The sequence below is a fragment of the Macrotis lagotis genome, chromosome 4 (assembly GCF_037893015.1).
Source record: "Macrotis lagotis isolate mMagLag1 chromosome 4, bilby.v1.9.chrom.fasta, whole genome shotgun sequence".
NCBI lineage: Eukaryota > Metazoa > Chordata > Mammalia > Peramelemorphia > Peramelidae > Macrotis > Macrotis lagotis.
Window position 1 is genome coordinate 55,465,861 of NC_133661.1, and position 24,406 is coordinate 55,490,266.

Here is a 24,406-nt window from a genome sequence, read left to right on the forward strand (position 1 = left end):
TCTCCTCCCCCAGCTTGGTTTCTAGTGGCCAACATGGTGAATAAGGACTTCAGGGCAAGACCTACAACTTCAGGCAGCTCATCCAGCTGCAGGAGTCTTGGATTAAAGTGACTCAAGTGACGATTGGGTCAAAATTATTAAAACTTTCCCTCAAATCTTTAGATGTTGAGATGTTTGTTAGATGATCACTTATCAGCTCATCTTCCCAGATTGACAGTTAAATCAATTTTTACTCATAATCTTAATACTCTGAATACAAAAGATATAGACAAATCTTCCTTCACAAAAAGTTTTTACTTGTATTTAAGAATTTTTTTTTCCCATCACTTATATACTAAAAGGGTTTCATTAAGATCTGGGTTTTCTGATTTAGTTCTCTGATAACAGTGTAATTTGTGATCAGTCTCATTCCTGGTTTGCACTTGGTCAAACTGTTCACAATCTTATAAACTTTTTCCTCTTCAGGTAATTTTTGGCATCTTTTTTATCCTTAGTGAAAGATAGCTGCTTTGATTCCAAAAGACATAAAAACTCCAAATTTCTCTTAAATTTAAGAATTATTTTGAAGTTTATGTTTTCCAAACCCTACTTTTGTTTCTGCTTCCTTTGCTATTTGGAAGACAGATTTTTTTTTTCTTTCTTTGATTTTCAGACTTCTGATTCCTCAGACATTTCACTTTTCATGCAAAGGATAAAATGTATTTGGCCTTGGAAAATCTCCCCATGATTCAGATGCCACTTTAGTTACACTAACATCAGGAGTATTTGTTTCAAGGTAGAAAGCAGAATCTTAGAGAATGGAGCGTGTTATTTAACATGCTCCCAAAAGCCTGGCTGCCCATCCGAAGGGACTTTGGGCATTGCTTTCCTCTGTCTCTCCTTGACAGACTCAACTTTCTTGACTTCCATTGGTGAAGTTGGTACATCCCTGGATTCTGTGCTCTGACTTAGAGGCTGGTTAGGAAACGTGCCCAGCTCAGGTAGTTTGATTTAAACTTTTAACTGAATCAGACACCAGACTTTTTTGCTTTGGTCTTGCCCTGACATTGCTGCTCCTTGCCTTCATGAAGCAGTGTCCAAGGGCGGCAGCAAGAAGAGGGAGGGCCCATGTCAGCGGCACTTTGACATACTTGATCTGCTTCTCCTTCCCTCAGGAAAAGCTTTGCCAGCAGAAGTACAATGTCTCCTGCATAATGATCATGCCCCAGTACCAAAGGCAAGGATTTGGAAGGTTTCTCATTGATTTCAGTAAGTGAAGTGCTTTATTTCCATTCATGAGCCAGAGAGCCAATGGCTGTTATGGGAAACAGTAACACATAAAACTTTATTTAACCTGCTTTGTTGTTTTTATCAATAGATAATGAGATTTCTATTTATATTTACATAGGTTAGAAAAGCGTCCCCAAGTGAAAAATTTACTGCTTCTCTGTTATCATACTCTAGGAAATGGAGACAAGATCTCTCTCACACAAAGCTATTATACTGAATGAACTGGCTAAATTACATTTCATTTTGTGATGCTCATTAGTACCAAAAGAAGCAATTATTTGTGATTAAAGCTAAAGGAGGTGTTATTTCAAGACATTCTCAGTTTTCTAAAAAGAAAATTTGCTTATGTTTTACTGAAAGAAACATAAAGGGAATATTTCTATTTTAAAAGAGTTTGTTTTTTCAGAAGATCTCTCCTGTGATAGTGACTCATTCATTTTTGTATCTTTTTAATTTTTATCTGCAAATTTTCAGTTTTTTAGAGATCTACCAAAGGACATTTGTTTAATATGTGTTTATTAAATTATCCAAACCCTCTCAATCATATAACTGACTAATATGCAAATTAAACTTGCACAAGCAAATGCTGAGAAGAAATGCTAGGAGAATTGTTATAGTTCAGTGTCATCACTGCTATTCGGTAATAAAACTCAGATACCCTGAATATGGGTGGTCCTAAAATGTGGATATTTCATAAAATTTTGGTCAGCAGTATCTCTGCTTTCTATCGATTACTATGTTTACCTGAAGACAAAATGAATCAATTAACTACCAAACATTTATTAAGTGTCTACTGTTTACCCAGTACTCTGGGTAAACCACCACTACTGGTGAAACAGGCATAGATGATACATGGAACCCAGGTACCATCAAGGAAGAGAATGTGTAATTGTATATTTAGACTAAATTCGAGATTGTTAGAAAAGGCAAGGATGCTGGGAATCAGAAAGGTAGAAGGTGCCAGTTGGTTTGTATCTTAAAGAAAGTAAAGAATTATAGGAAGGTAGCCAAGGCAAAGAGATGAAGTGCCATACAGGAAGAACATAGGAAAAGTTCCATTTGGCTGGTCTGTAGAATGAATGGAAGGGAATGATCTGTAATGAGATTGCAAAGAAGGGTTGGGGCCAGTGAATGAAGAGCTTTCAAAGCCAGAGGGAATTTTGAATTTAGCCTTTTGATAAATCGAAGAAGTCATTGAAATTTAGTGGAAGTTTAGGTAGTCACAGGTTTGGGTTCAGACTCAAAGAAAATCACTTTGACATATGTGTGGAGGATGAAAGGATGAGAAAGAGACCTAGAGACCATTGCAATAGCCTAGGCAAGAATTATAGGGACCTGAACTTGGATGGTGGCCTTGTAAGGACAAAAAAAAAAGTCATTTGTGAGAGATCTTACAGCAAGATTTGCAACTGACTGAATGTGTGTGGAATGAGGGCGAGGGAAGAGTCAAGCTTGACTCTTATATTATGAATATCAGAAAACAAATTTCTCAAAAATAAGAAAATTCAAGAAGTATCCTTGTAATATTCCCTTGGTGATTATTCATTAAATGGTAACAGTCATAATTGTGATCAAGAAAACTGATAAAATATGATAGTATGAGGGATAGCTATTTCATTTAATCTTGAAATGTTTACTATCTGGAAAAGATACATTCATCATTAGATTTATTAGCTAGGCTCTATTCTTTTATTGAGAAGATTGTAGTTGTGTGTTTTTATGTTTTTTGTTAGTCTGCAACAGGGAATGTTTCTTGGGGAGGCACAAATGGTATAGTGCAAAAAACTGTAGTTGAATTTGGAATCAAAGATCCTGGGTTATTATTACCTTTGGCATCTTGGGAAAATCACTTGCCTTCTTTCCCTGGGCCTCATCTGTAAAATAAAGAAGTAACTTCCTTTTCTAAATCTGTGATCTTTAGCTTCCTGTCAAATATGAAGTTACTATGCAGTGTTAAAATGGAAAGGTCTCTGAGAAGTGATGTTTGGATCCTTTGTTCTGAAATTTTATGTCAGCACTATCCTTGAGTTAATCCAGTAGTTATTAAGAATGATAGTAATACTACTAATTGTCCAATATGTATGGCACTGAACAAGAATATAATTATTTTCTGCATCCTTCTACCTTAAAACCTCAAATATTGATTATTTTGGTTTAGATTAACATTGTTTTATTCAAATATAATATCTTATTTAATAACATTTTCAGAGAATGAATGAATTCATCTAAGTGAATTATCAAGATAACTAAATTTGTACTCTTCAAATAAAAAATTTTGTTTATTTTAATCATTTGATTGGAAACCACAAGATTTTTTATATTGCACTGCATTCTTAAGTATCAATTTTTCTTGATGATATGGTCTCAGTTATTAAGCCCCTTTATCTTAAGACTGTATAGGATTGTGGGAAGAAAGCTGGCCACAAGGCCAGGAAGCCCTAGGTTTATGTGATGGCTTTGATTCATACATTGAATTCATATGTCATATGTTCATTAGTCTCTGACTATGTGCTGAGCTGGAGATACCCACAGGAAAAGGCAGATAGGATAGTCCCTGGATCTTGGGGAGACTGACCCGAGTCAATTTTTTTTTGTAGATTTCTTTTTTTTTTTTTACTAAAGATTTTATTTGAGTTTTACAATTTTCCCCCAATCTTACTTCCGTCCCCCCACTCCCCCACTGAAAGCAGTCTGTCAGTCTTTACTTTGTTTCCATCTTGTACATTGATCCAAATTGAGTGTGATGAGAGAGAAATCATATCCTTAAATTAAGAAGAAACAAAAAGTCTTAGAGATAACAAGATCAGACAATAAGATATCTGTTTGTTTGGGTTTTTTTATAAATTAAAAGGAATAGTTCTTGAACTTTGTTCAAACTCCACAGCTCCTCATCTGGATACAGATGGTATTCTCCATTGCAGAGAGCCCAAAATTGTCCCTGATTGTTGCACTGATGGAATGAGCTAGTCCATCAAGGTTGATCATCACCCCCATGTTGCTGTTAGGGTGTACAGTGTTTTTCTGGTTCTGCTCATCTCACTTAGCATCAGTTCATGCAAATCCCTCCAGGCTTCCATGAATTCCCGTCCCATTGAACAATAGTGTTCAATGACATACATATACCACAGTTTGCTAAGCCATTCCCCAACTGAAGGACGTTTACTTGATTTCCAATTCTTTGCCACTACAAACAGAGCTTCTATGAATATTTTTGTACAAGTGAAGTTTTTACCCTTTTTGATCAACTCTTCAGGATATAGACCCAGTAGTGGTATCGCTGAGTCAAAGGGTATGCTCATTTTTGTTGCCTTTGGGCCTAGTTCCAAATTTCTCTCCAGAAAGGTTGGATGAGTTCACAGCTCCACCAGCAGCATAATAGTGTCCCAGATTTCCCACAACCCTTCCAACAATGATTATTATCCTTTCTGGTCATATTGGCCAATCTGAGAGGTGTGAGGCGGTACCTCAGAGAAACTTTAATTTGCATGTCTCTAATAATTAATGATTTAGAGCAATTTTTCATATGGCTATGGATTGTTTTGATGTCCTAATCTGTAAATTGCCTTTGCATATCCTTTGACCTTTTGTCAATTGGGGAATGGCTTTTTGTTTTGAAAATATGACTCAGTTCTCTGTATATTTTAGAAATGAGTCCTTTGTCAGAATCATTAGTTGTAAAGATTGTTTCCCAATTTACTACATTTCTTTTGATCTTGGTTACAGTGGTTTTATCTGTGCAAAAGCTTTTTAATTTAATGAAATTGAAATCATCTAGTTTGTTTTTGGTGATGTTCTCCAACTCTTCCTTAGTCATAAACTGCTCCCCTTTCCATAGATCCAACAGGTAAACTTGATCTTCTAATTTGCTTATAGTATTGTTTTTTTATGTCTAAATCCTGTAACCATTTGGATCTCCATTCAGTTTTTTTAAGGTTGTGTTGTAGAGCACATATTGACCTGCCCTGGTAGAGGGAATTTCCTAAGCAGGGATACTCTTCTATGAAAGAAATAATAGGTTCAGTTCAGAAAAGACAAAAAAGGAAAAGACAATATGCTAGGTATTGAGGATATAATTTTTATACTGTGAGGTAATTAGTTTTCTGCATTCTTTATCTCTTTCCTCTTTCCAGACTCTTTAACTGGCAAGAGAATTCTTGTGTTGTTCATCTTGCCTCTAGCATTCCCTCCCACAGTCCCCTAGCCTGGAAAATGTGATAACTCAGGTTGTCAAGAATCTTCTATTAACTATGACCCTATGGGAAGTATCAGAAGTAAGTGTGTGGTTTTAGTGCAGGAGCTTCACAGCATTAAAGGAGAAATCTTTCATAGCACACAAGCCCTTTTCACTGATTTGTACCTTGGTGACTGTGTCTCAGAAGATTGAGGTTAAAAAACTGGCTTGACTTCTAAATAATTATTGGTTTGCTTTTTTTGTTTTAGTTTTTGTTTTTCAGTTGAGAGTAAAAAGAGAAAAGGAAATGTTAGGTCATATGATCCACTGGACTAGATGAGACACTTATAATGAAAAGGTACCCCTTAGGATTAGCCAGCCTCAGCAGGCAACTGGGCAGCACATGATTGGACCTGATTGAAGTTTAGAAGCACTACAGATGCTTTGGGAGCCATCTTATAGCCCTTTGGTCACGATGCTTTGTCACAACTACACAGTTTTAGGAAGAGGACAAAGAATCCTTATGAAGAAGGGATTAAAAAGAATTGTTAATAATTCATTTTAAAAGATGACAGCATGAAGGAGGAAATTAAAGCAAGAGAAAATGGGTTTAAATGTGAAAAAATGTGAAACTCAAAACCTTGCAAAATAGCGGTTGTTGAAAACTACTATTGCATATGGTTGGAAAAATAAATAACATTAAAAATAGATGTACAAAAAATGTTATGGGTTCTCTATTGGAAGGGACAGGGGAAGAATGCTGGCTGTTATTTAAAAAAAGGTCATCAATAAAAACATTTAAAAGAAAAGAAATTAAGGGTTCAGTCCTTGGTTCTGCCAATTACTAGCTGTATTCCTGAGTAAGTGGCTTAACATTTTTGACCCTTTCTTTCTTCATATGTATTATGGAGGCTGTAGTTAGTACCTCACAGAATCAAGTCATCCCAGAGTATTTTTTCTCATCTCCAGCCTAAATAGGCCCCTTTGCAATTTTCACACATTGTTTCCAGCTGTGCCCTCTGGGGGACTCTAATTTCACTTTCATATATTGGTGCTTCATATACTTGAAGGTAGTCTTTTCTGCTTCCCACTAAATAGCCCTGGTTCCTTCAGCTCATTCTCATGTGATGGGGTCAGCAGTACACTTACCTTCCTGCTTACCTCCTTCTGCACTACCTCCATGTTGCCCCTATTTCTTAGAGCCTGTTGTGAAGATCAAATTTGAGAGTACTTTGCATTATTACTGTTATTGCCAGTAACAATATAATTAGGTTGAAAAGTTGTCTTTAATGTTTTGAAGCCAGTACAGTAGGTTGCTTCTTTGGAGATAGTCAGGAAAAGAATCTGCTGTTGCCCTTTTTGTCATGGTTAAGATGTGAGTTTTATATATGCTGAGGAATTAATTCATTGACCTTTCAAAATTTCATTTGTCTTTGGAATTCTAAGCTATTGGAAGAGGATGTTTTGTCCTTCCTTCTCAAAGGTGACCATGACATAAAGGGAGGTAATGCCATGACAAGCACATGAATTGGATTTGAATGAAGGGGGTCCTTGCTAAGTCACCAGCCTCACTTTCACCTCCAGAGTTATCTGGATCCAGTAGCCAAATATGAATCGGGTTAACTGGAGATGTCCCTGAATATGAGGCAGTCGTGTTAAGTGACTTGCCCAAGGTCACACAGCTAGTAAGTATCAAGTGCCCTAAGGCTGGAATTTAAACTCCTGTTTTCCCAACTCCAAGGCCAGTGCTCTAGTCACTGTGCCACCTAGGTAATTTAAGGAACATATTCTAACTCATAATCCTCTAGTTCTTTAAAGGAGAGTTTTTAACTTTTGGATTTGTTTTATTTAAGTATTTTTACATGGACCCAGAACTGTATTGGTAATGGATTATTTTCAGGAAATCAAATAAGGTTTTTTAGCAGAAAAATCTTATTTTTCTAGAATAATTTATTAGTTAAAATAACTGAAATAAAATACTGATGGAGTGGAGAGAAAACCACAGTTGCTTTCCTGAGTAGCACATTTGAATTGCTGATAGTAATGTAATAATGTAATAATTTTCCTTATATTTTAGAGAGCCTTTCTTACAGTAATCTTAGAACACTTAAAATATTTGGACATATTCGACCTTTCTCTTTCAGGAGACTGTTAGATAAGTAAAGAAGACATTAGGCCAAATTATCCCAAAATGCTAAGGGATGATTTTATGGTAACTGATTCCACAAAGGGAGGAAACCAGGTTTGCCAACCAGAATGATTGCAGGTGATTTCTAAACCTGACCTGTCCACTGATGGCCCTTCCCCCTATTGTAGGCCAGACTTAATTCAGACTGGACAAGTACTTCTGATTTGGAGTTGAAATGAATTAAGACTCTCACAGACCATCTAACAGTTTTAAAACAGGTTTGACTTAGGCATAATAGGCAAAATGATACTCAACCAGGACAGCATCGATTCTACTGAGCATAGCTTTCCTAACTGTGTTGGCAAGGATGGTTTACTGGACAGAGCTGAGAGAGAACAGCTCTTGTATCTTCTGGGATGGCTTTTGTACTTAACCACTAAGAAACTATCTTGATGACTAGACACCCTCAGTCCCTTTAGCCTGTTAAATTATAGGAACAGTTTCAGTCCATTTTAAGAAAAAATTACCCCAACTTTCATTGCAGGTATTACTCTTAACACATCCCCTTACCCTGCCAGACTTTGCTTTCCTTCTTTTACCACTTAGAGCTTTCCAGCATTGAAGAGGTATGGCCAGAATATTCCCAATCAGCCTTCTCTCCTCACCATTCAGCCATCACCACCACCTCCTACAATCCCCAGATAACCTCAAAACTTTCTGAGAAATAAAAAGAAGTTTCAGGTAATGAAAAGAATGAGAACCTTGCTATGTTTCTGAAAGGAAGGAAGATAATGATTATAATTTCAACATTTCTTTGGTTGCTGAGATGATGGCCAGCTAGATATTTTAGATCTAGACAGTTACTGAACAGGTCAAGAATCGAAGCCTTTGGATTAAGTCTAATCCCAGATGTCTCAGTCCTGCAACCATGTTGCTCATGGTTTTGTTTCAGCTTTTGTTCACATTTCTTAGATTTTACAACTAGTTCATTCTTTTCAAGGTGAAAAAGGAATATTATCCTCATAATAAAAGAGTATTTAAGAATGCTGAGGAAATAGTCCAGTTGGCAGTGACATGATAGCTTGCAGTCACATTTACTGGCCACTACATGACCAATAAAATAGGAAACAGCTCTGGCTGCTTAGCGAGTACTGAAACATCAATCAACAGTCACCACATGGCTGTCAGGAAAATGTCACAGTTATATCTGTGTGCCAAAAAGTGTCATCCTAATGACAGAACCTAGAGCAGGCCACCATGGCAATGTAGGGTGTAGCTTGCTAAAGAGATTGACACGATTCATTAAGGACTGCTGGGAGCCCAGGACTGATCAACAGCTCAGCCAGAAATGTCCATGGAGCCCTCCCTTAACTAGAAGAATCCAGAAGCTCCCTGTGACACTACGGAAGAGGTGAAACTGGGAGCTGTTTGTCCTGACATTCTTTGAGTCAAGATCTCATGAAACAGTATTATCATAATTAGTTTAATATAACTTGTGCTAAAACAAAGTTGTTACTGTATTCCCAGAAAAAAACAAATTTGCAATACATGGCAGCTCCCTTTCCAGACACAGGATAGTTGCCCTGTAGATGCAAAATAAAATCAGCAATGACTACAAAACATTCTGTCTCAACCTCTCCCCCACACACACAACTGTATATCCTAATTTAGCTCACACAGCCTATGGGACAATGTCCATATCACATTTTAGAGATAACCAATAAGTGATGAGATGCTAGCACTGATTAAATCCAGGGTCACATATCAAAGAAGCTGCAATCAAACCATTTATGGGATTTTTATAGACTATGCTCCTGCTTGAAAAATACAACCTCCAAGAGAGGTCATCCTTTATTAATATTTCTTTTTTTTAGCTTAAAAGTCCCATTAAAGATTGGGTCTAACGTGGAGAAGTAAACAGGTAGAAGTGAAACAAATGTGCTGTATATTCCTTAACGAAGAGTAAGAAATACTGAGACTCTTGAGTCTTGGCATCCAAATGGCCTCCTTACCTATGGAGAGGAAAGGTGGTGCTCCACAGTTTTGGTTTAGTCATCCGTGCTCCAGGTCTTGTTTCATTAGCTAAATTTTGAAAGAGAAGGAATGCCAAAGTGGCATTTGGATCCACAAGCAACTGAAACAAGTATGAGTGTAACAAGATAAAACTGACAAAATTAATTCCATTTGGGTATATTACCAATCTGACTTGTTGAAGCAGGTCAAGTGTTTGATTTTTTAATCCCCTTAAATTATAGTATCACAGTTTATGAAAATAAGAGAGGAAAAAAGTGGAGTTAATTTAAAAATCAGGAATTCTTCCCTTCTAGTCAGAGGTCTGATGCTACTGCCTAATCTTTGCATCTTAATTTGACTTTTTTTTCCCCAGTATTCTAGTGTTGGTATCATATAGTAAGGTCTCATGAAATTTTGTGTGATTGATGATGCCCTTTTGGAAACTATAACAAATTAGCTAAATTTTAAACTGCTTAAAGCCAGACTATTACCCTTTTTTTTCTTTTTTGCTTGATCTCTTTGGCAGTGTCTCGTAAAACCTATGGATCTTTCTCAGAATAATATTTTTAAATACATAAAATAAAATGCATAGGAATAAAATACAAAGGACACCAATTTTGTAGAAATACCATTATCAAAATAGCACTTCAGCATTCAAATTGTACCAGATAGTACATTGGCATGTTGAAATTCTTTCCTCGATGCTACTGAAGCTATACTGATGGGCAACATAGAAAACACATTTCCCTTCCTGTAAGTAGGAGTCTCAGTATTTCTTATTCTTCATTAAGGAATATCCTTCACTTCTGTTTATTTCTCCACATTAGGCCCAATCTTTAATGGGACTTTTAAGCTAAACAACAGAAATATTAATAAAAGATTCCTTGTCTCTTAAGAGGAAGCTGTTTTTCAAGTGTGAAAATAGTCTATAAAAATAGGCTAAGGAAATCAAACTTCTTTGACTTTCTGAATGCAGTGATTTGTCACCAGAATCCTCAGAGATAATGTGAAAATAAGGCTATATAAAAGACATTCAGAAATCTTTTTTTTTTAAGTCTAGTGTAATGAGAAGAATAAGAAGAGCAAGTTACCCCCTTGGAGTTAAGAGCAAATGATTTTTGGATTTAAAAAAAACTGTGTTTTCTGGTTCTTCTCATTTTCTATCAGTTTTGGGAAGCGCCAACTCCAGAAAGAATATTACTAAGACAATAAAAAAAGTCATTGGAAGGGGAGTTTAAGCCGTCTAAACTGAGAGACTTGGATACTATTTGACCTCTGGGAAGTAGCTAGCAAATGTCTCAATTTAAATAAAAAATGTCTTTTAATAGTTATGTTATATATAGTAGTCACGTAATATAACAATAAGTAATGTGACAAATAATATGATGTAAAATAACAAATAATATTTATAAAAGATATAATAGCAACCAATAATTTGCTTTTTACCTTGACTTTTTTTTTCAAAATTTTTCCAGAAGCATAGTAGTTGACTGTTTTGTTTCAGCTTCCATTCTCATGCCTTCAGTTAGTGCACCCTTTGTAGCTGATTGTGTGTCTCCTTCTGGGTCAGCCTCACCAGGTTCAAAGATTACAGTTGGCAGGTTGGTCTTATGGCAGTTCCTTTTTCAGCCAGCTTCCTTTTACAAAGATCATATTCTGATAGGACCTGCAGTCTTTGTTGGGAAGAAATCTTGGGTTCTAGAAGAACTAACATCACTTTTCTCAAGATTAAAGTTGTTCCCAGAAAACTGTAGGTTTGGTAGACCTTTGGGTAACCTCAGATGTAGATCATTCAGTGATGGTAGAGCCCAGTGAGAAGAAGTGTGGGCTTTGAAGTCAGTAGAGTTTGAATTCCCCCCTCTTATCAGCTGTGACACTGGGTGGTAAGTTTCTGATTCTCCCCGAGTCCATTTCTTCTTTGGTGAGATGGGAATAATGTCTATTGTGCCTCCCAGGAGTGGCATAGATCAAATACTTTTTTTCCCCCCCAAGTACTTTGCAGACCTTAAAGTATTTTATAAATTTCAGCTATTACTATTTTATCTTCAAAAATTTTAGAGTAAAATCTTTGTAAAATGTAAAATTTGCAAAATTTAAATGCAGACTTAATCAAGTTTTGGTTTGTAATCATAATCTGGAAGTTGCTTTTGGGGAGGATAAATCCTTGTTGTAAGATTTTTTTCTTATGACTTCATACTTCTTCACCCCCCCCCCCAAAAAAAGAAAGAAATCTAACTGACTAAGAATTCTGGTTTGTTGTTTCCCAGTTTGAAGCTTTACTAAATGGACTCTCTGTAACAATTGAGGAAACAAGGAGGGTGTAGAGGCAGTAGCTTTCCTTAACAGGATGATATAGGACTTAGTGGGAATGTGGCAGTTAGAAGTTACAGGAAAGTCATATTCTTCCTACTTATCTCAAAAAAATAAGAGGACTAAAAATGAGGAAATCAATTCTAATAAAAAAAGAAAATTTAGCAATGCTAAGAAGTGTTGGAACAGTGCTTATATTTCCAGATTCAGTGACTGTCACAATTCAGTTTTTTTGTTGGTTTTTTTTTGTTTTTTTTTTTGCGAGGCAAATGGGGGTTAAGTGGCTTGCCCAAGGCCACACAGCTAGGTAATTATTAAGTGTCTGAGGCTGGATTTGAACCCAGGTACTCCTGACTCCAGGGCCGGTGCTTTATCCACTGGGCCACCTGGCCGCCCCCACAATTCAGTTTTGCTGACTTCTTTCCCCCTTTTAAATCTCTGTTAGAAGAAATGACTTGCTGGGGTAGGAGGAGGATATACATTGTGGCATGAAGCTTTTGTAAAAGCAGTAGTACATCAGTTAAAATTTAAAAGAAAGAAGTTGTTTTATATTTTAACAAGAAAATCTGTGGGGTGCAGCCAACCCAGTAATCAAAACACGTTTATAGAGTTGAATGCTTATATTAATGAGAAAGAGAAACTTAACAAGTCTGTGCTTTAAAACTTAGGAACAAAGAGATCTATTTACAGAAAAGTAATGAAGATTAAAATAGACATTAACTAAATTGAAATTTTAAAAACAATTTAAATGATAAATAAAACCAAGAATCATTTTCAAAAATAAAATTGATAAATCATTTAATTTTTTTAGAAGTAAGAGGGCAAACCCGAATGACTAAATCTTGAAGTGGAAAAGGGATATGACCAGAAAGAAGCTATTATTATAGTTCAGGCAAAAAGTACTAGGACTTGAGTTAAGGTAGTAGAAATGAAAAGGAAGGTATAGGGAAAATGATGACAAGGCTAGTGAGTGAATGTGAATGTCCAGAAAGGTAGGGGTGTGATTGATGTTTGAAACCAGCTGATTTAGACAGAATCTGACACAGTTCAAAGATAAGTTATTTGCTATAGTTTCCTCTTGCCAGGTAAAAACTTATCTCTATGAACGCTTTTGGGACTTACATTGTCATTTTGGGTCTTAAATTGCCACCTTGATTTTGGATTTAAATGAGTACTCTTTGCTTCATTGATTCCAATTATGATTGAGTCATGTTTAATATACACTTTGACTTGATCTTTTAGAAAAGACTACGAGAAATAGGTTTTCAGATATGAGAACCACAGTTGAGACAGGGAGAAATTAGTCTGACTTCTATAGTTTCCAGTTCCCTGGCCAGGTGGTCCTTTCAGATCTGGAACTCTAGTGCTCCCTGGAGAACAGAGAACTATATGCCCTCTAGAAAAACATGGAAATATATGGTCCTAAGCAGACAGAAACCAGAGGCAGAAATGGAGTGATGAGAATTTTTGGAGAAATCCAAGCTTCTTGTAGAGAGAAAGGGATCTCCTGCACTAAGCAGAAGAGTTTCCCTAGCCAAGGAATACCAAGAAACATAGTCATAATATATCAAATCAAATTCACAACTTGCTTTCTACCATTCCTATTAGTCACATGACAGATGTAGGTCTTTGGAAAGGATCTAACAACACACTGTTCATTTCACTTTCAGGTGGGCTTCAGTTAGAGGGTGGTCACATAACTCTTGAATGGGAGCTGAGATCCCATAATTATATAGACAAGAGGTGGAGAAATAGGAGCAGCAAAATGACAACCTGAGCAGGGCAACAGCATGAACAGAGGCATGGTGCCTTAATGCTGCAGGGAAGGGTGAAAGTTTTGTAGCATAAGATGAATAAAGGAAGGTGAGGGCACTGGGAAGTTGGCTAGGGCTGGGCTATGTTGCACTTGAGTGTCAGACTTAAGCATTTTGTTTTTCTCCATGTAGCTTGTAGGTCTTGGGTTATCTAATTCATTAAGTGATATGATCAGAGAAAGATTTCTGTAACAGGAATCTGTGGGATCCAACTGTTGTGAAGAGAACCTAGAGAAAAGGAGTCCAATTAAGAAGCTCTTATTTTGGTTCAGGCAAAAAAGTAATAGGACTTGAATTAAGATAGTAGAAATGAACAGGAAAGTATAGGAAGAATGATGACAGGACTAGTGAGTGAATGAGAATGTCCAGGAAGGTAAAGGTGACTGATATTTAAACTAGCTGATTTAAGACAGGGTTCTTGATCTGAGATCTGTGAACTTGTTTGTACTCCTATGAGTTTTTTATTTCATTTTACACATTTAAAAACAATATTTTTTGAAGTCTGTAGTCTTCACTACATTGCCAGAGAGATCCATGACACAAAAATGGTTAAGAATTCCTGGATTAAGAGAACATTATTGAAATTAGATCAGGAGGAGGAGGAACAGATTTTGGGAGTTGTTTTTGTTGGGGGAGGATAGGGATGGGGAAGAACAAGTTAATTAATTGGTATTGAATTTATATTGGAACCCAAGAAAAGATTTCCAGGTTGTAGTTGGAAATCTTAGTCTAAAACTTAGGAGTGAGTTGATGAATGGAAAAATGAACATTTGGGAATCATTTGCATGGAAATCATAATTAAAACTATAGGGTTAGATGGGTGACTAAGTAAAACTAGAAGATGCCAAAAACTAGAACTCTTGAGGGAATAACTCCCTATGAAGGACCAAGGAGAAAGAACCATTTAGAAGACTGTGACAGAGAAACTGAGACCAGAGAGAATTTCTAGGATTGATTATCATTGATGTGATATATAGAAGTTTTTTGATGAGATAAGATTCCTAAAGAGGTAGGAGAGAATGGAATCTAGGACTGAAGTGAAGAGATTGGTCCACAATAGAATAAATAACTCTGCTTCTTCTGAGATGGGCAAGAATGAGCTGAGAATTAGTGAAGATAATGAAAAATAACAAAACACCAGGATGTCCATGTAGTCTCAAGGGGTGTAATGTCTGTCTCTTGGTGGGGTGTAGGACTGTAAATGAAAGGGCTTTTTTTTCATGATATGGGCCCCACTTTCTAGGCACAAAAAGGTTGGAAAATACCCCACAGCTGTGCTGCCTACATCCACTACAGTTTTCTGTGGCAGTTTCAGCAAGGCCATCTGTCTACTCCTCAATCTCTTCACTCTCTTACCCTTGTAGCTCTTCCAGACCTTTCTTCCCTCTGCAAGCTTCTCATGAAAATCCCTTTCTAACCCTTTCAGTCAGGGATTTCTCCTCATATTTCTTTCACTGAAAAAACAGACCCCTCACTGAACTCTTTCTTCTCCCCCAAAGAAGTGCCAGGAAACCAGGTCACTGAATTGAAGAATCTGTGGAGGAGGAGATGACAACTGGATGGAAAGGACTGATTTGTGAAGGGTTTTGAATGCCATCCAAGGATTTTATATTGGATCCTAGAGGTGATAGACAGCCCCTAAAGATTATTGAATGGGGCAGAAGATTCGTTTGGCAACCGAGTGGAGGGAGGACTTCACTGGGGGAGAGACCTGTGGAAGGCCAAACAACCAGAAAGCTGTTTCAGTAGTTTAGGTGATAAGGGCCCACAATGATATTGGTGGCAATGTCAGAAAAGAAGAGAGCATACAGAAGAGATGTTATGATGGTAAAAATTGGTGGGCATTGACAAGGAATTGGATATGAAAGGTAAGAAAGTAAGAAGTTGAGGGTCATACCTAGTTTCAGACTTAGATGACTAGGGGAATTGTGACACCCTCAACATTTAATAGAAAAATTAGGAAGAGGGAAGGGTTTGAAATGTCATGAATCCAGAATTTCCATTTCTTCATTTCTTTTACAAATCTGCATTCTGGATTCTTATCATTCAACTGAAACAACTTTCCCCAAAATTGCCAGTAATTGCTAAATCTCTTTTCTAGTCTTTATGCTTTTTGATTTCTCTGCAGTCATTGACACTGTTGATTATTTTTCTCCCTATTTTCTTCTTCCTACTCTTACTTGGTTTTTCTTCTGAACTCTCCTGCCAGATCTCCTTTGTTAAATCTTCCTCCAGGTTATACCCACTAACTAGATGTTGTCCAAAGCTCTATCTCAGACTCTCTTTGCTTGGGAATCTCATCAGCTCCCATGGATTCAACTATCATTTTTGTATAGGTGATTCTCAAATCTCTGTCCATTCCTAGATTTTCTCTTAACTTATTGTCACACATTACCAACTGCCCATTTGACATCTCAAATTGAATCTCCCTTCCATAGATATCTCATACTTAATAAATAGAAAACTAAACTTAATATTTTTACTCAAAACTCTCCTTTCTTCCCAGCTTCCCCATTATTGTTAATAGTATTACCATCCTACCAGTCATGCAAATTCTCATCCTGAATGTCATTCTCCTCTCCTCAGTCACACTCATATCCAATTTTTTGCTAACTCTTATCATTTCTTCCTTGGCCACATCTCTCATATATGTCCCCTTCTTTGTACTCAACAAAGCTACTGCTCATGTGAAAATCTTCATTAACTGATCCTGGACCTATTGCAGTAGTTTTTAATTGGTTTCCCTGCCTCTGTCTTTGTGTCCCTAGAACTTGACCCTGGCCCTGGCCCATAATAAACACTTAAAAATGAGCAGAAAAGGACATTGCAGTGTGCTTTAGGGAAACTGTCAGTTACTGAAAAGCCTTTGCATTTTCCTGATTGAAAAGCTTGAAATAAACTTCAAATCCCCAATGGAAACTGGCTACTCCATGCAATATTTACTCGCTCATTCTTAAGTTTTTATTAGTTAACCTTCCATTTTTATGGTTCAAGGGGCTCTGGATAGCTGTCTAGTCATTGTTAAAATTATACTTGCATTTATTTTATATCAATTTATATATCTTCCTCAGTTTCTCAATTATTCTTGTTATACATTATAAAATCTGATGTTTGTAGCCTAGTGTACTGAATTTCGAGAGTAGAAGTAACTATTAGGTAATATTCTCCTTTGAATTATTATTTTTTTTTAGGTTTTTTTGCAAGGCAAATGGGGTTAAGTGGCTTGCCTAAGGCCACACAGCTAAGTAATTATTAAGTGTCTATGAGACCGGATTTGAACCCAGGTACTCCTGACTCCAGGACCGGTGCTTTATCTACTGCGCCACCTAGCTGCCCTTCTCCTTTGAATTATTTTAAGGGAAAACATCCTAACTTTCCTTTAGTATTTTTTGCTTTTTTTTAAGCCAAGGTTTTGTTTTAGTGGTCAAAGAAGAAAACACTTCCCTGATGCTGCAAGCCAGGTGCTTTTCAGGAGTGGCCTTCTGAAGTTACTGATCTTCTCTTAGTGAGGAAATTTTTATTGTTGATAAGATTAAATTCATATTTGGGTAGCTGCCACGCTGCTTTTGCTGGAATATGACTGTTCCTTCCTGGACTCTACACCCATTGCCCTGCCCATGTCTGAGAAGGAGGAAGAAAAGTCAGGTAGTGGATAGCTAAAATTTAAAAAAAAAAATTGAATATTGTCTATCTGAATTCCTACATTCTTCCAGGTTCTTCTTGGGCCTGCTAATTCTGCAGAATCACTTTAACTCTTAAGTTACTTGGAACAAAACCCTAAGTTTTATCTTCTAGATCTGACGAAGAAGGTACTAACCTCTGTTTTTTCAAAGGCTGCCTAAATTAGAAGATTGTAGCTGACTATGCCAAATGTTTCATCATTAGGAATTAAAAGGAGGGATTCAGAGGACCTCAAGAACCAAGGGGGAAAAGAATTCCAAATGAAATTATTCCAGAGACTTCTATCCCCATGAATGACCAGAGCCCTAGCTAGAATGTTTGATTCAGTGACTGAATTGTAAAATGGTCAGCAGCAAAGCAGACTGATAGTGTTAGGATAATGGAAACTTTCTGATCAAGTAGGAATTTGATTCAGTGCATTCATGAAGTAAGGTGATCAGAGACTCCAAAAATGAAACCAGGAGTTATAGATAAGAGCCTGTCACTGTGACTGAGAGAGATGAGTCACTTTGAGGGAAAAGTGGGCTTATGACACAGGTCAGACACAGACCCAGCTTGTAATGAAGACAGTGATGACTCTTGGAAGAGTGCTTTTATCTTAATTCATTGTTCCAGGATGACCATTTGTATTAAAGGAGGAGGCTGCATCCATGTCTGCTGAAATGTTGCTGAATGTATCTCTTTTTTTTTAATGAAATAATTAAGCATATGTATTTTTCCATCTAAAAACACTCCATTAAAAAAAAAAGAAAAAAATTGTATAGAATTTAATGTCATATCTTATAAAATGCTAGGGACCCTGCAAAAAATAAAAAATAAAAAGGAACCATTCTTTGAGCCCTTGACTTGAGATTACTGACTTCTCATTAAATTTCAAAGTAGTTGGTTTGCTGGGGACCTTAAAATGATAGCTATTGTCTAACCAATCTATGAAAGGCCAAGCCACAGCCCCCTCATGCCTTACTGACACTTCTGCAGTTCTTTTATGCTCCCCTCCCCTCTCTTGTAAGTTTACATTTTAATAGTACACTAAATTTGGTCAAATTTTCAAATCAAGTTTTACAGGTATGCTTATAGCCAAGTAATTCCCTTGACAGTGACTTTTAATGACATTCCATTTTGGTCTCAGTTTAATCACCCCTCTGCTGAGACCAGACAGCTCACAAAAACTAAAAAGCATGTGAACCTGTGACCTCCGTGCTAGAAATACTTTACCCAAAGTAACTCAAATACGTCTGTCAGATACCTTTCTTACAAAGTAGCTTTTTGTTACTGTTGTTGTTGGCATTCTGTTTTGTTTTCTTCTGTTCATCCTTTAGTTGTTTGAATAGTTGTTAACCAGATGTTATTTCCTCTTTTCGGAGCATGAGTCTATATGAGTGAGTTTTTTCTCCAGACTCCCCTCCCAAAAAAAAGAACATATAAATAGATAAAACCCAGACTGTTCTCAAGGAACTCATGATTTAATAAAAGTACATTAAATGTACATGAGAGGACATACACAAACTGATACAAGAGAAATGAGGTAAATTTAAAAGAGAGATAGATTCGAGCAACGTGCTCAGAAATATTAGGAAAAGAGTTATTTTACTTAGACATATCACAAAAGTCTGCCTGGGGGAGGAAGCATTGGAGCTGGGACTTTGAAAGAACATCTGCAGTTGCTAGAAAGGGCAATATCATTCAGACTGTGATAGATGCTGTGGATACAGATAAGAAAAAAAAAAAGGAGAAAGCAAGATGAGAATAAGGGACAAAGTGGACCAGTTTAACTGGAAGACCATTCAGGTCAAGTTAGCAAGGTTGCTATTATACTCAAGACTTGGGAGCAAAAAAAAAAAACAAAAAAAAACGTGTTTTTATTCAGCTCAAAGTCACCACAAGTTTGTAGAGGAAATTCTTGTCATATCCTTGTTTTTCCTCTCCTATTATGTTTCACTCTTGGATGCCAATTTTGAACTAAATTTCCAACGTAATAAGTAACATATTGTCAAGCAGTTTCTCTTATTGCTGAAGTTTATACATATTCCATATATGTGAGTATAATTGGAGTACTCATTCTTTTAAAAAGTTCATGCTTTTTACATTTTTAATGGCTTTTAAATCTAGCATGGCTTTTTATTATACAGAAAGTCCCATTCTAGTGCCCATGTTTGGAATGAGCAGTCTGCTGTCTTTGCCATGCATTGGACTTTTATTCTCTAACTCTCTTTTAGGAAACATGATTTGATTTTTGAAGTGATCATTTCTATAATTTATAGAATAATTTACTAGTAAATTATTTATATGATTCATTAAAAACCTTTGTTGTTACCTTGTCAGTTTTATCAGATGGAAATACAGTACACTTTAATATGATAAAGATAAAATCAAAATTCAAAACAAAATTCCTGATTCAGAGGTTGGTCACTTCTGGACACATTGAAATAGGTCACATAAAGCAAAACAGCTAGATTCTATTTTTTTCTATTTTGCTTCTTATCAGAAAGAAAACAAGCTCTTGAGAAATTTTTTTCTCCTTAGAGAAAATAAATAAAGCTTATAGATATTAGATATGCAAATTTTGTGTTGTAATTATTATTATTATTGTTGTTGTTTCAAAAATAGCATTTTGTAACCATAAGGTTCTTGCTATTGTTCTTTCTTTTCCATCTTACACAGCTCAGGCTGTTTTGTGGTTTAATCTCTTAGTGGATTTGTTATAGCTCTTCTGTCAGCTTTAGTTTCTAGAATCACAGTGCTATTTGCAGTGAGCCATTTGAAAATTTCTTTGGGAGAATGTCATTCATGTGTCAGAAAGTCATTTTTAACTCGAATTTTAGAGAAGGAGGAGACCTTAGAGATCATTTCATCCAACCACCTAATTTGACAAATGAAGAAATTGAGAACCAGAAATGTTATTTCTCTAAAGTCAGAGATAACTGAAGATCAAGCTAGAAATAGAATGTAAACCATTGAGTCCTAAGTCCCAATCCAGTTTTCTTCCTCATGTGCCCAACTATTTATTTAAATTAAGCATTTTGTTTGACACATAAAAGGACAGTCAAAGATGCATTCTGGAAGTTGAAGTGAATGCTGTGTCTGATTCTGTTTTCAGGGAAAGAAATGCTCTTTATTCTTATACTAACGTACTTTTAATTTTTTTAATTGTTTTTGTCCTGAAATTAGCAACAGATAAAATGAGCATTTCTATTTCTGAAAAGTATAAAATTTTAGAAAAGGAATTGCATATTAAACCACATTTCTGTTACCTAGAGCTTGCTTTTCCTTTTAAGTTTATAATAGATTCAACATGTAACATTCAAAACTGTACTGCTGCTCTGTTTTTCCTCTGTCCTTCTCTTCTGGGCATTTAAAAAAATGCTTATGTATTTTTAAAAGTGACCCTCTTGTTCTTTTACTTATGAAAACTGTTTCTTCTTTCAACTTCCCCTTCAACTAAAAAAGAAAAAGAAAATGAAAATATTATTCTTTTAGTAATTTTGAATGAAAGATTTTGTGATGATTTTATGATTTTAAAAGTCAATATAATTGCTTATACTATCAGACTTGGCATAGGGACAGGACATTATTGGTTAGCTTTGTCGAACTGTTTTTTTCTTTGCTACAAGAGATGGTTCTCCATATAGGGAAGGGATATATTCAGAAGTAAAAGTCATGCAAGTAAAAGATATCAAAAAAAATTTAAAGTTTTGTCATTTCTTATTGTTAAGAAAAGGGTTTTCTTCAGTTCATTCAGCATTATGTTTCAGAAGTATAATAGTCAGATATATACTTTTTTTCCATAGACCCTGTGGTTAACACATTTTGCTCTGATATTTGTATCATAATTTAATGTGTACCAATTTAATGTAGCCTGTGGCCTATAATTGAAACTCTGGGTTTTCATGGACCAGGTTCAGTATGGAGGCTTTTCCCAAATACTCTCTTGTTGGCTCATAACCAAACCCTTTGTTTCCTCTGGGGACATCAGCTCTTGGCTCATGTCTGTGTTTCTATGGAAAAGACAAATGGCCCTTACTTTCCATGTGAGCATTAAGGCTAAAAATATAGTGAATATAGAACAGGTCTTATTTAATATGACAGAAAATGGAAATCAGAAATTTCTTCCCTTATCCCTTTATCAGTTGAAACAACTCTGTTTAGTGGAATTCTGTCTTCCTCAGGTACTTAATCAGTCCTACATAATGATGACACTATCTTAGGGTAGAGTCCCCCTGCAAAGTAAAAACTCTTTACCTCTATAAGGAGCTGACCCTTTTCCTCCAAAGAATTCATCTTAACAGCAGCTTATAATGTTCTCAGTTATTTTACCTGTTGTTCAGAACCCTCCATAATAGGAAAACATATATGGCATTGCCAAGGAGTCAAGCCCTATGAGGTGAGCCTCACTTCTCCCATGAACTTCGACATTCACAGAATCTCCTGTTGAAAGGAAACTCAAAGGCCTTCTGTCTAACTTGTACCTGACCTGGAATGCCTTCTTCTGCAGTATCTCCAAGATAGAGTCATCTAGTTTTCGCTTAACAGTCTCTAGTAAATGGTAACCCCTTTTCTCCCAGAGCAGTCTATTTCACCTAGAAATAGTTTTAATTGTTCATTTTTTCTGATTTTAAGCCTAAAATTATTTCTTTGAAAATTTACCTATGGTTCTACCTCTGAGTCCCCAGCAGAACAAATCTACCTTCAAATTCATAAAGTTAACTTTCATATTGTTTTCTCTTTCCCATGCTAAATGTCATCACTTCCTTTAACTAATCTTCACATGGCATATTTCTTCCTCATCTTGATTGCTTTCTGCTTGTTCTTCAGTTTATTAATACACTCTCTAAAATGTGGTACTCCAAATAAGTTGTCTTAGCCCAGCAGAAGATGGACTGTTAGATACTCAGCCCTTGATGCTAGGAGTCTCTTCATGCAGCCTACAAACCTGTAGTACTAGCCTTCTTTAGAGATGCCCCAGAAGAGGAGAGAATCACTAGAAAACCAATTCTTTCCCCCTAATATGCCCTGCCTTTCCCAGTAATCTGCCAGGGAAAGAGATCAATAGAGATACTTGCATAGTCTATAACTTTCAGTACCGGTGAAGTGCAAGACCTCAGATTTGTTCATCCATGTTATGGTTCTGTCCTTTGCTGATCTTCATTTCTGGTTTCTACTTAAAACTGGAACTCAACATTATTTAGAAACTCTTTGGCCAAGCAGCTTAGTTGTGGAATTGTTCCATTTCAAAAAAAAAAATCACAGAATTTGCTGTGGGGGCCAACTTGTATCTGAAAAACATATAAAATCTGCAACATCCCTGACAAGGAATTTTCCAACCTTGACTTAAAGACCTTCAACATGGAGGAACTGATTCCACTTAATGTATAGGTCTAATTATTAGGAAGTTCTTTCTTAGAACATATCTATATTTTCCAATATCTACCCCTTTTTCCTCATTCTCACTTGAGCCGAATAAAATATCATCCCTTTTGCAAATCTCCTTCAAGTATTTGAAAATACCTATCATTCTCCCTGCCCAAATCTTTTCTAGACTGACTGTCCCCAGTTTCTTCATCATCCTGGTGGTTTTTCTATGCAGTTTGTCCATGAATTCTGTGTGGTTTTTACCTTTGCCCACATCTAATGCCATCTTTGAGGCTACTTGTTTTCCTCCTACTCTGGAAACATAATAGTTCCCTGGAGGGGACATGAACATATGCAGGCTTTCCTTCCAAAGTTGAAACATCCATATGTTTAAAAACTCTATCGGAGGACATGGAATCTTATCTATTCATATTCCTGAGCTCTGGTCACACTCTTGGACTTGACCTTTAAAAGGGAAAACAGACAGAGAAGGGTATACTCAACCAGAACTGAGAAGGAATAAAGGGTCTTCACACAACAGGATGAGATTTAGTTTTAGAAGTTTAAGGAGAGAATTTGGAACTTAAATTTTTTTTAAATGAATATTAAAACTTGTTTTTACATGTCAGGGAAAAAATAAAATATTAAATGAAAAGAGAAAGAGAATGAGAATCCTGTCCTTCTACAAGACCTCTTCAGGGAACCACATATTCCCATGAGGAACTGAGCCCCAAGATAGAAGTAGGCACATAACCCCAAACATAATAGAGTAGAATGATGGCACATTCCTGGATAAGTAAAGGAATTCTGTGACCGTGTCTCCTAGTCATAGAAGAGTTCCCAGAAATATATTGAATTATTGTGCCAGGCCTCCTAGAAATGGGAAGAGTTCCTGGATCTACCTAAAGGATCTGTGAGATCAGCTGCAAGGAGCAAAGCCACTACGTAGAAGAAAAATGGATCTCATCCCTCACCAGTACCGTGAATTATGTAAACTCTACAAGCCTAGGGAAAGGAAAGCCTGACTGCCTTCCTTCCTTTCTTCTTCCCTTTTTCTTTTCCCTAGTTTCCCTAGTGTTTTTACCCATTCAAGAGATCCTCAGTAGTAGAGTAATAAGTAAGAGGTGGATAGATATCAGAGGAAAGGAGAGCTACATTTTTTATGAACTAGTTTACATTGTTTGTCTGGTTCAATCCATATTCATTGTATGCTTAGCCTGAGAACTGAAGGGCCTTTACTTTTTGAGCTTGAGACTTAAATATGAAACAAATTCTAATGTTCACAGAGAGGAAACCCCTGTGGTTGAGTCTTGTGCCAAATAGAGTATATTTTCAAGAAGCTTTCAAGATTTAACTCATTCATTTCAATCTAGAGCCTTCAATTCTGGTTCATCTACTTATGTAACTGTTTGTAGGGAATTCTTAACTAGAATTTATATCACAGCATAATTTTGCATTTTGAAATCAAAATCTTTCAAATTAAAATATAGTGTTTAAAAAATTGAGAAATAAAAGATTCAATTTCAAATGTGTCCATTTTACTCATGTCAAAATAAATCCTGTTGAAGTAATTTGATATGTAGTATTTACTTAAGTATTAAAGTTTTATTAATATAATGATGGTAGAGTGAATTTGTCATGCACAAGAGATGTGTTTCTAGAACACTGGCG

General features: G+C 36.2%; 1 protein-coding gene across 7 annotated transcripts in view; it reads left to right on the forward strand.

The window, feature by feature from the left end:
• The window catches only part of KAT6B (lysine acetyltransferase 6B), a 219,849-nt gene that overhangs the window by 154,037 nt on the left and 41,406 nt on the right, over positions 1 to 24,406 (forward strand). For all 7 annotated transcript variants that reach the window (XM_074232877.1, XM_074232878.1, XM_074232876.1 and 4 more), the window contains one exon: positions 1,155 to 1,248. In XM_074232877.1, coding sequence (XP_074088978.1) covers positions 1,155 to 1,248 — 94 coding nt within the window. The remainder of the gene's footprint in view (positions 1 to 1,154; positions 1,249 to 24,406) is intronic.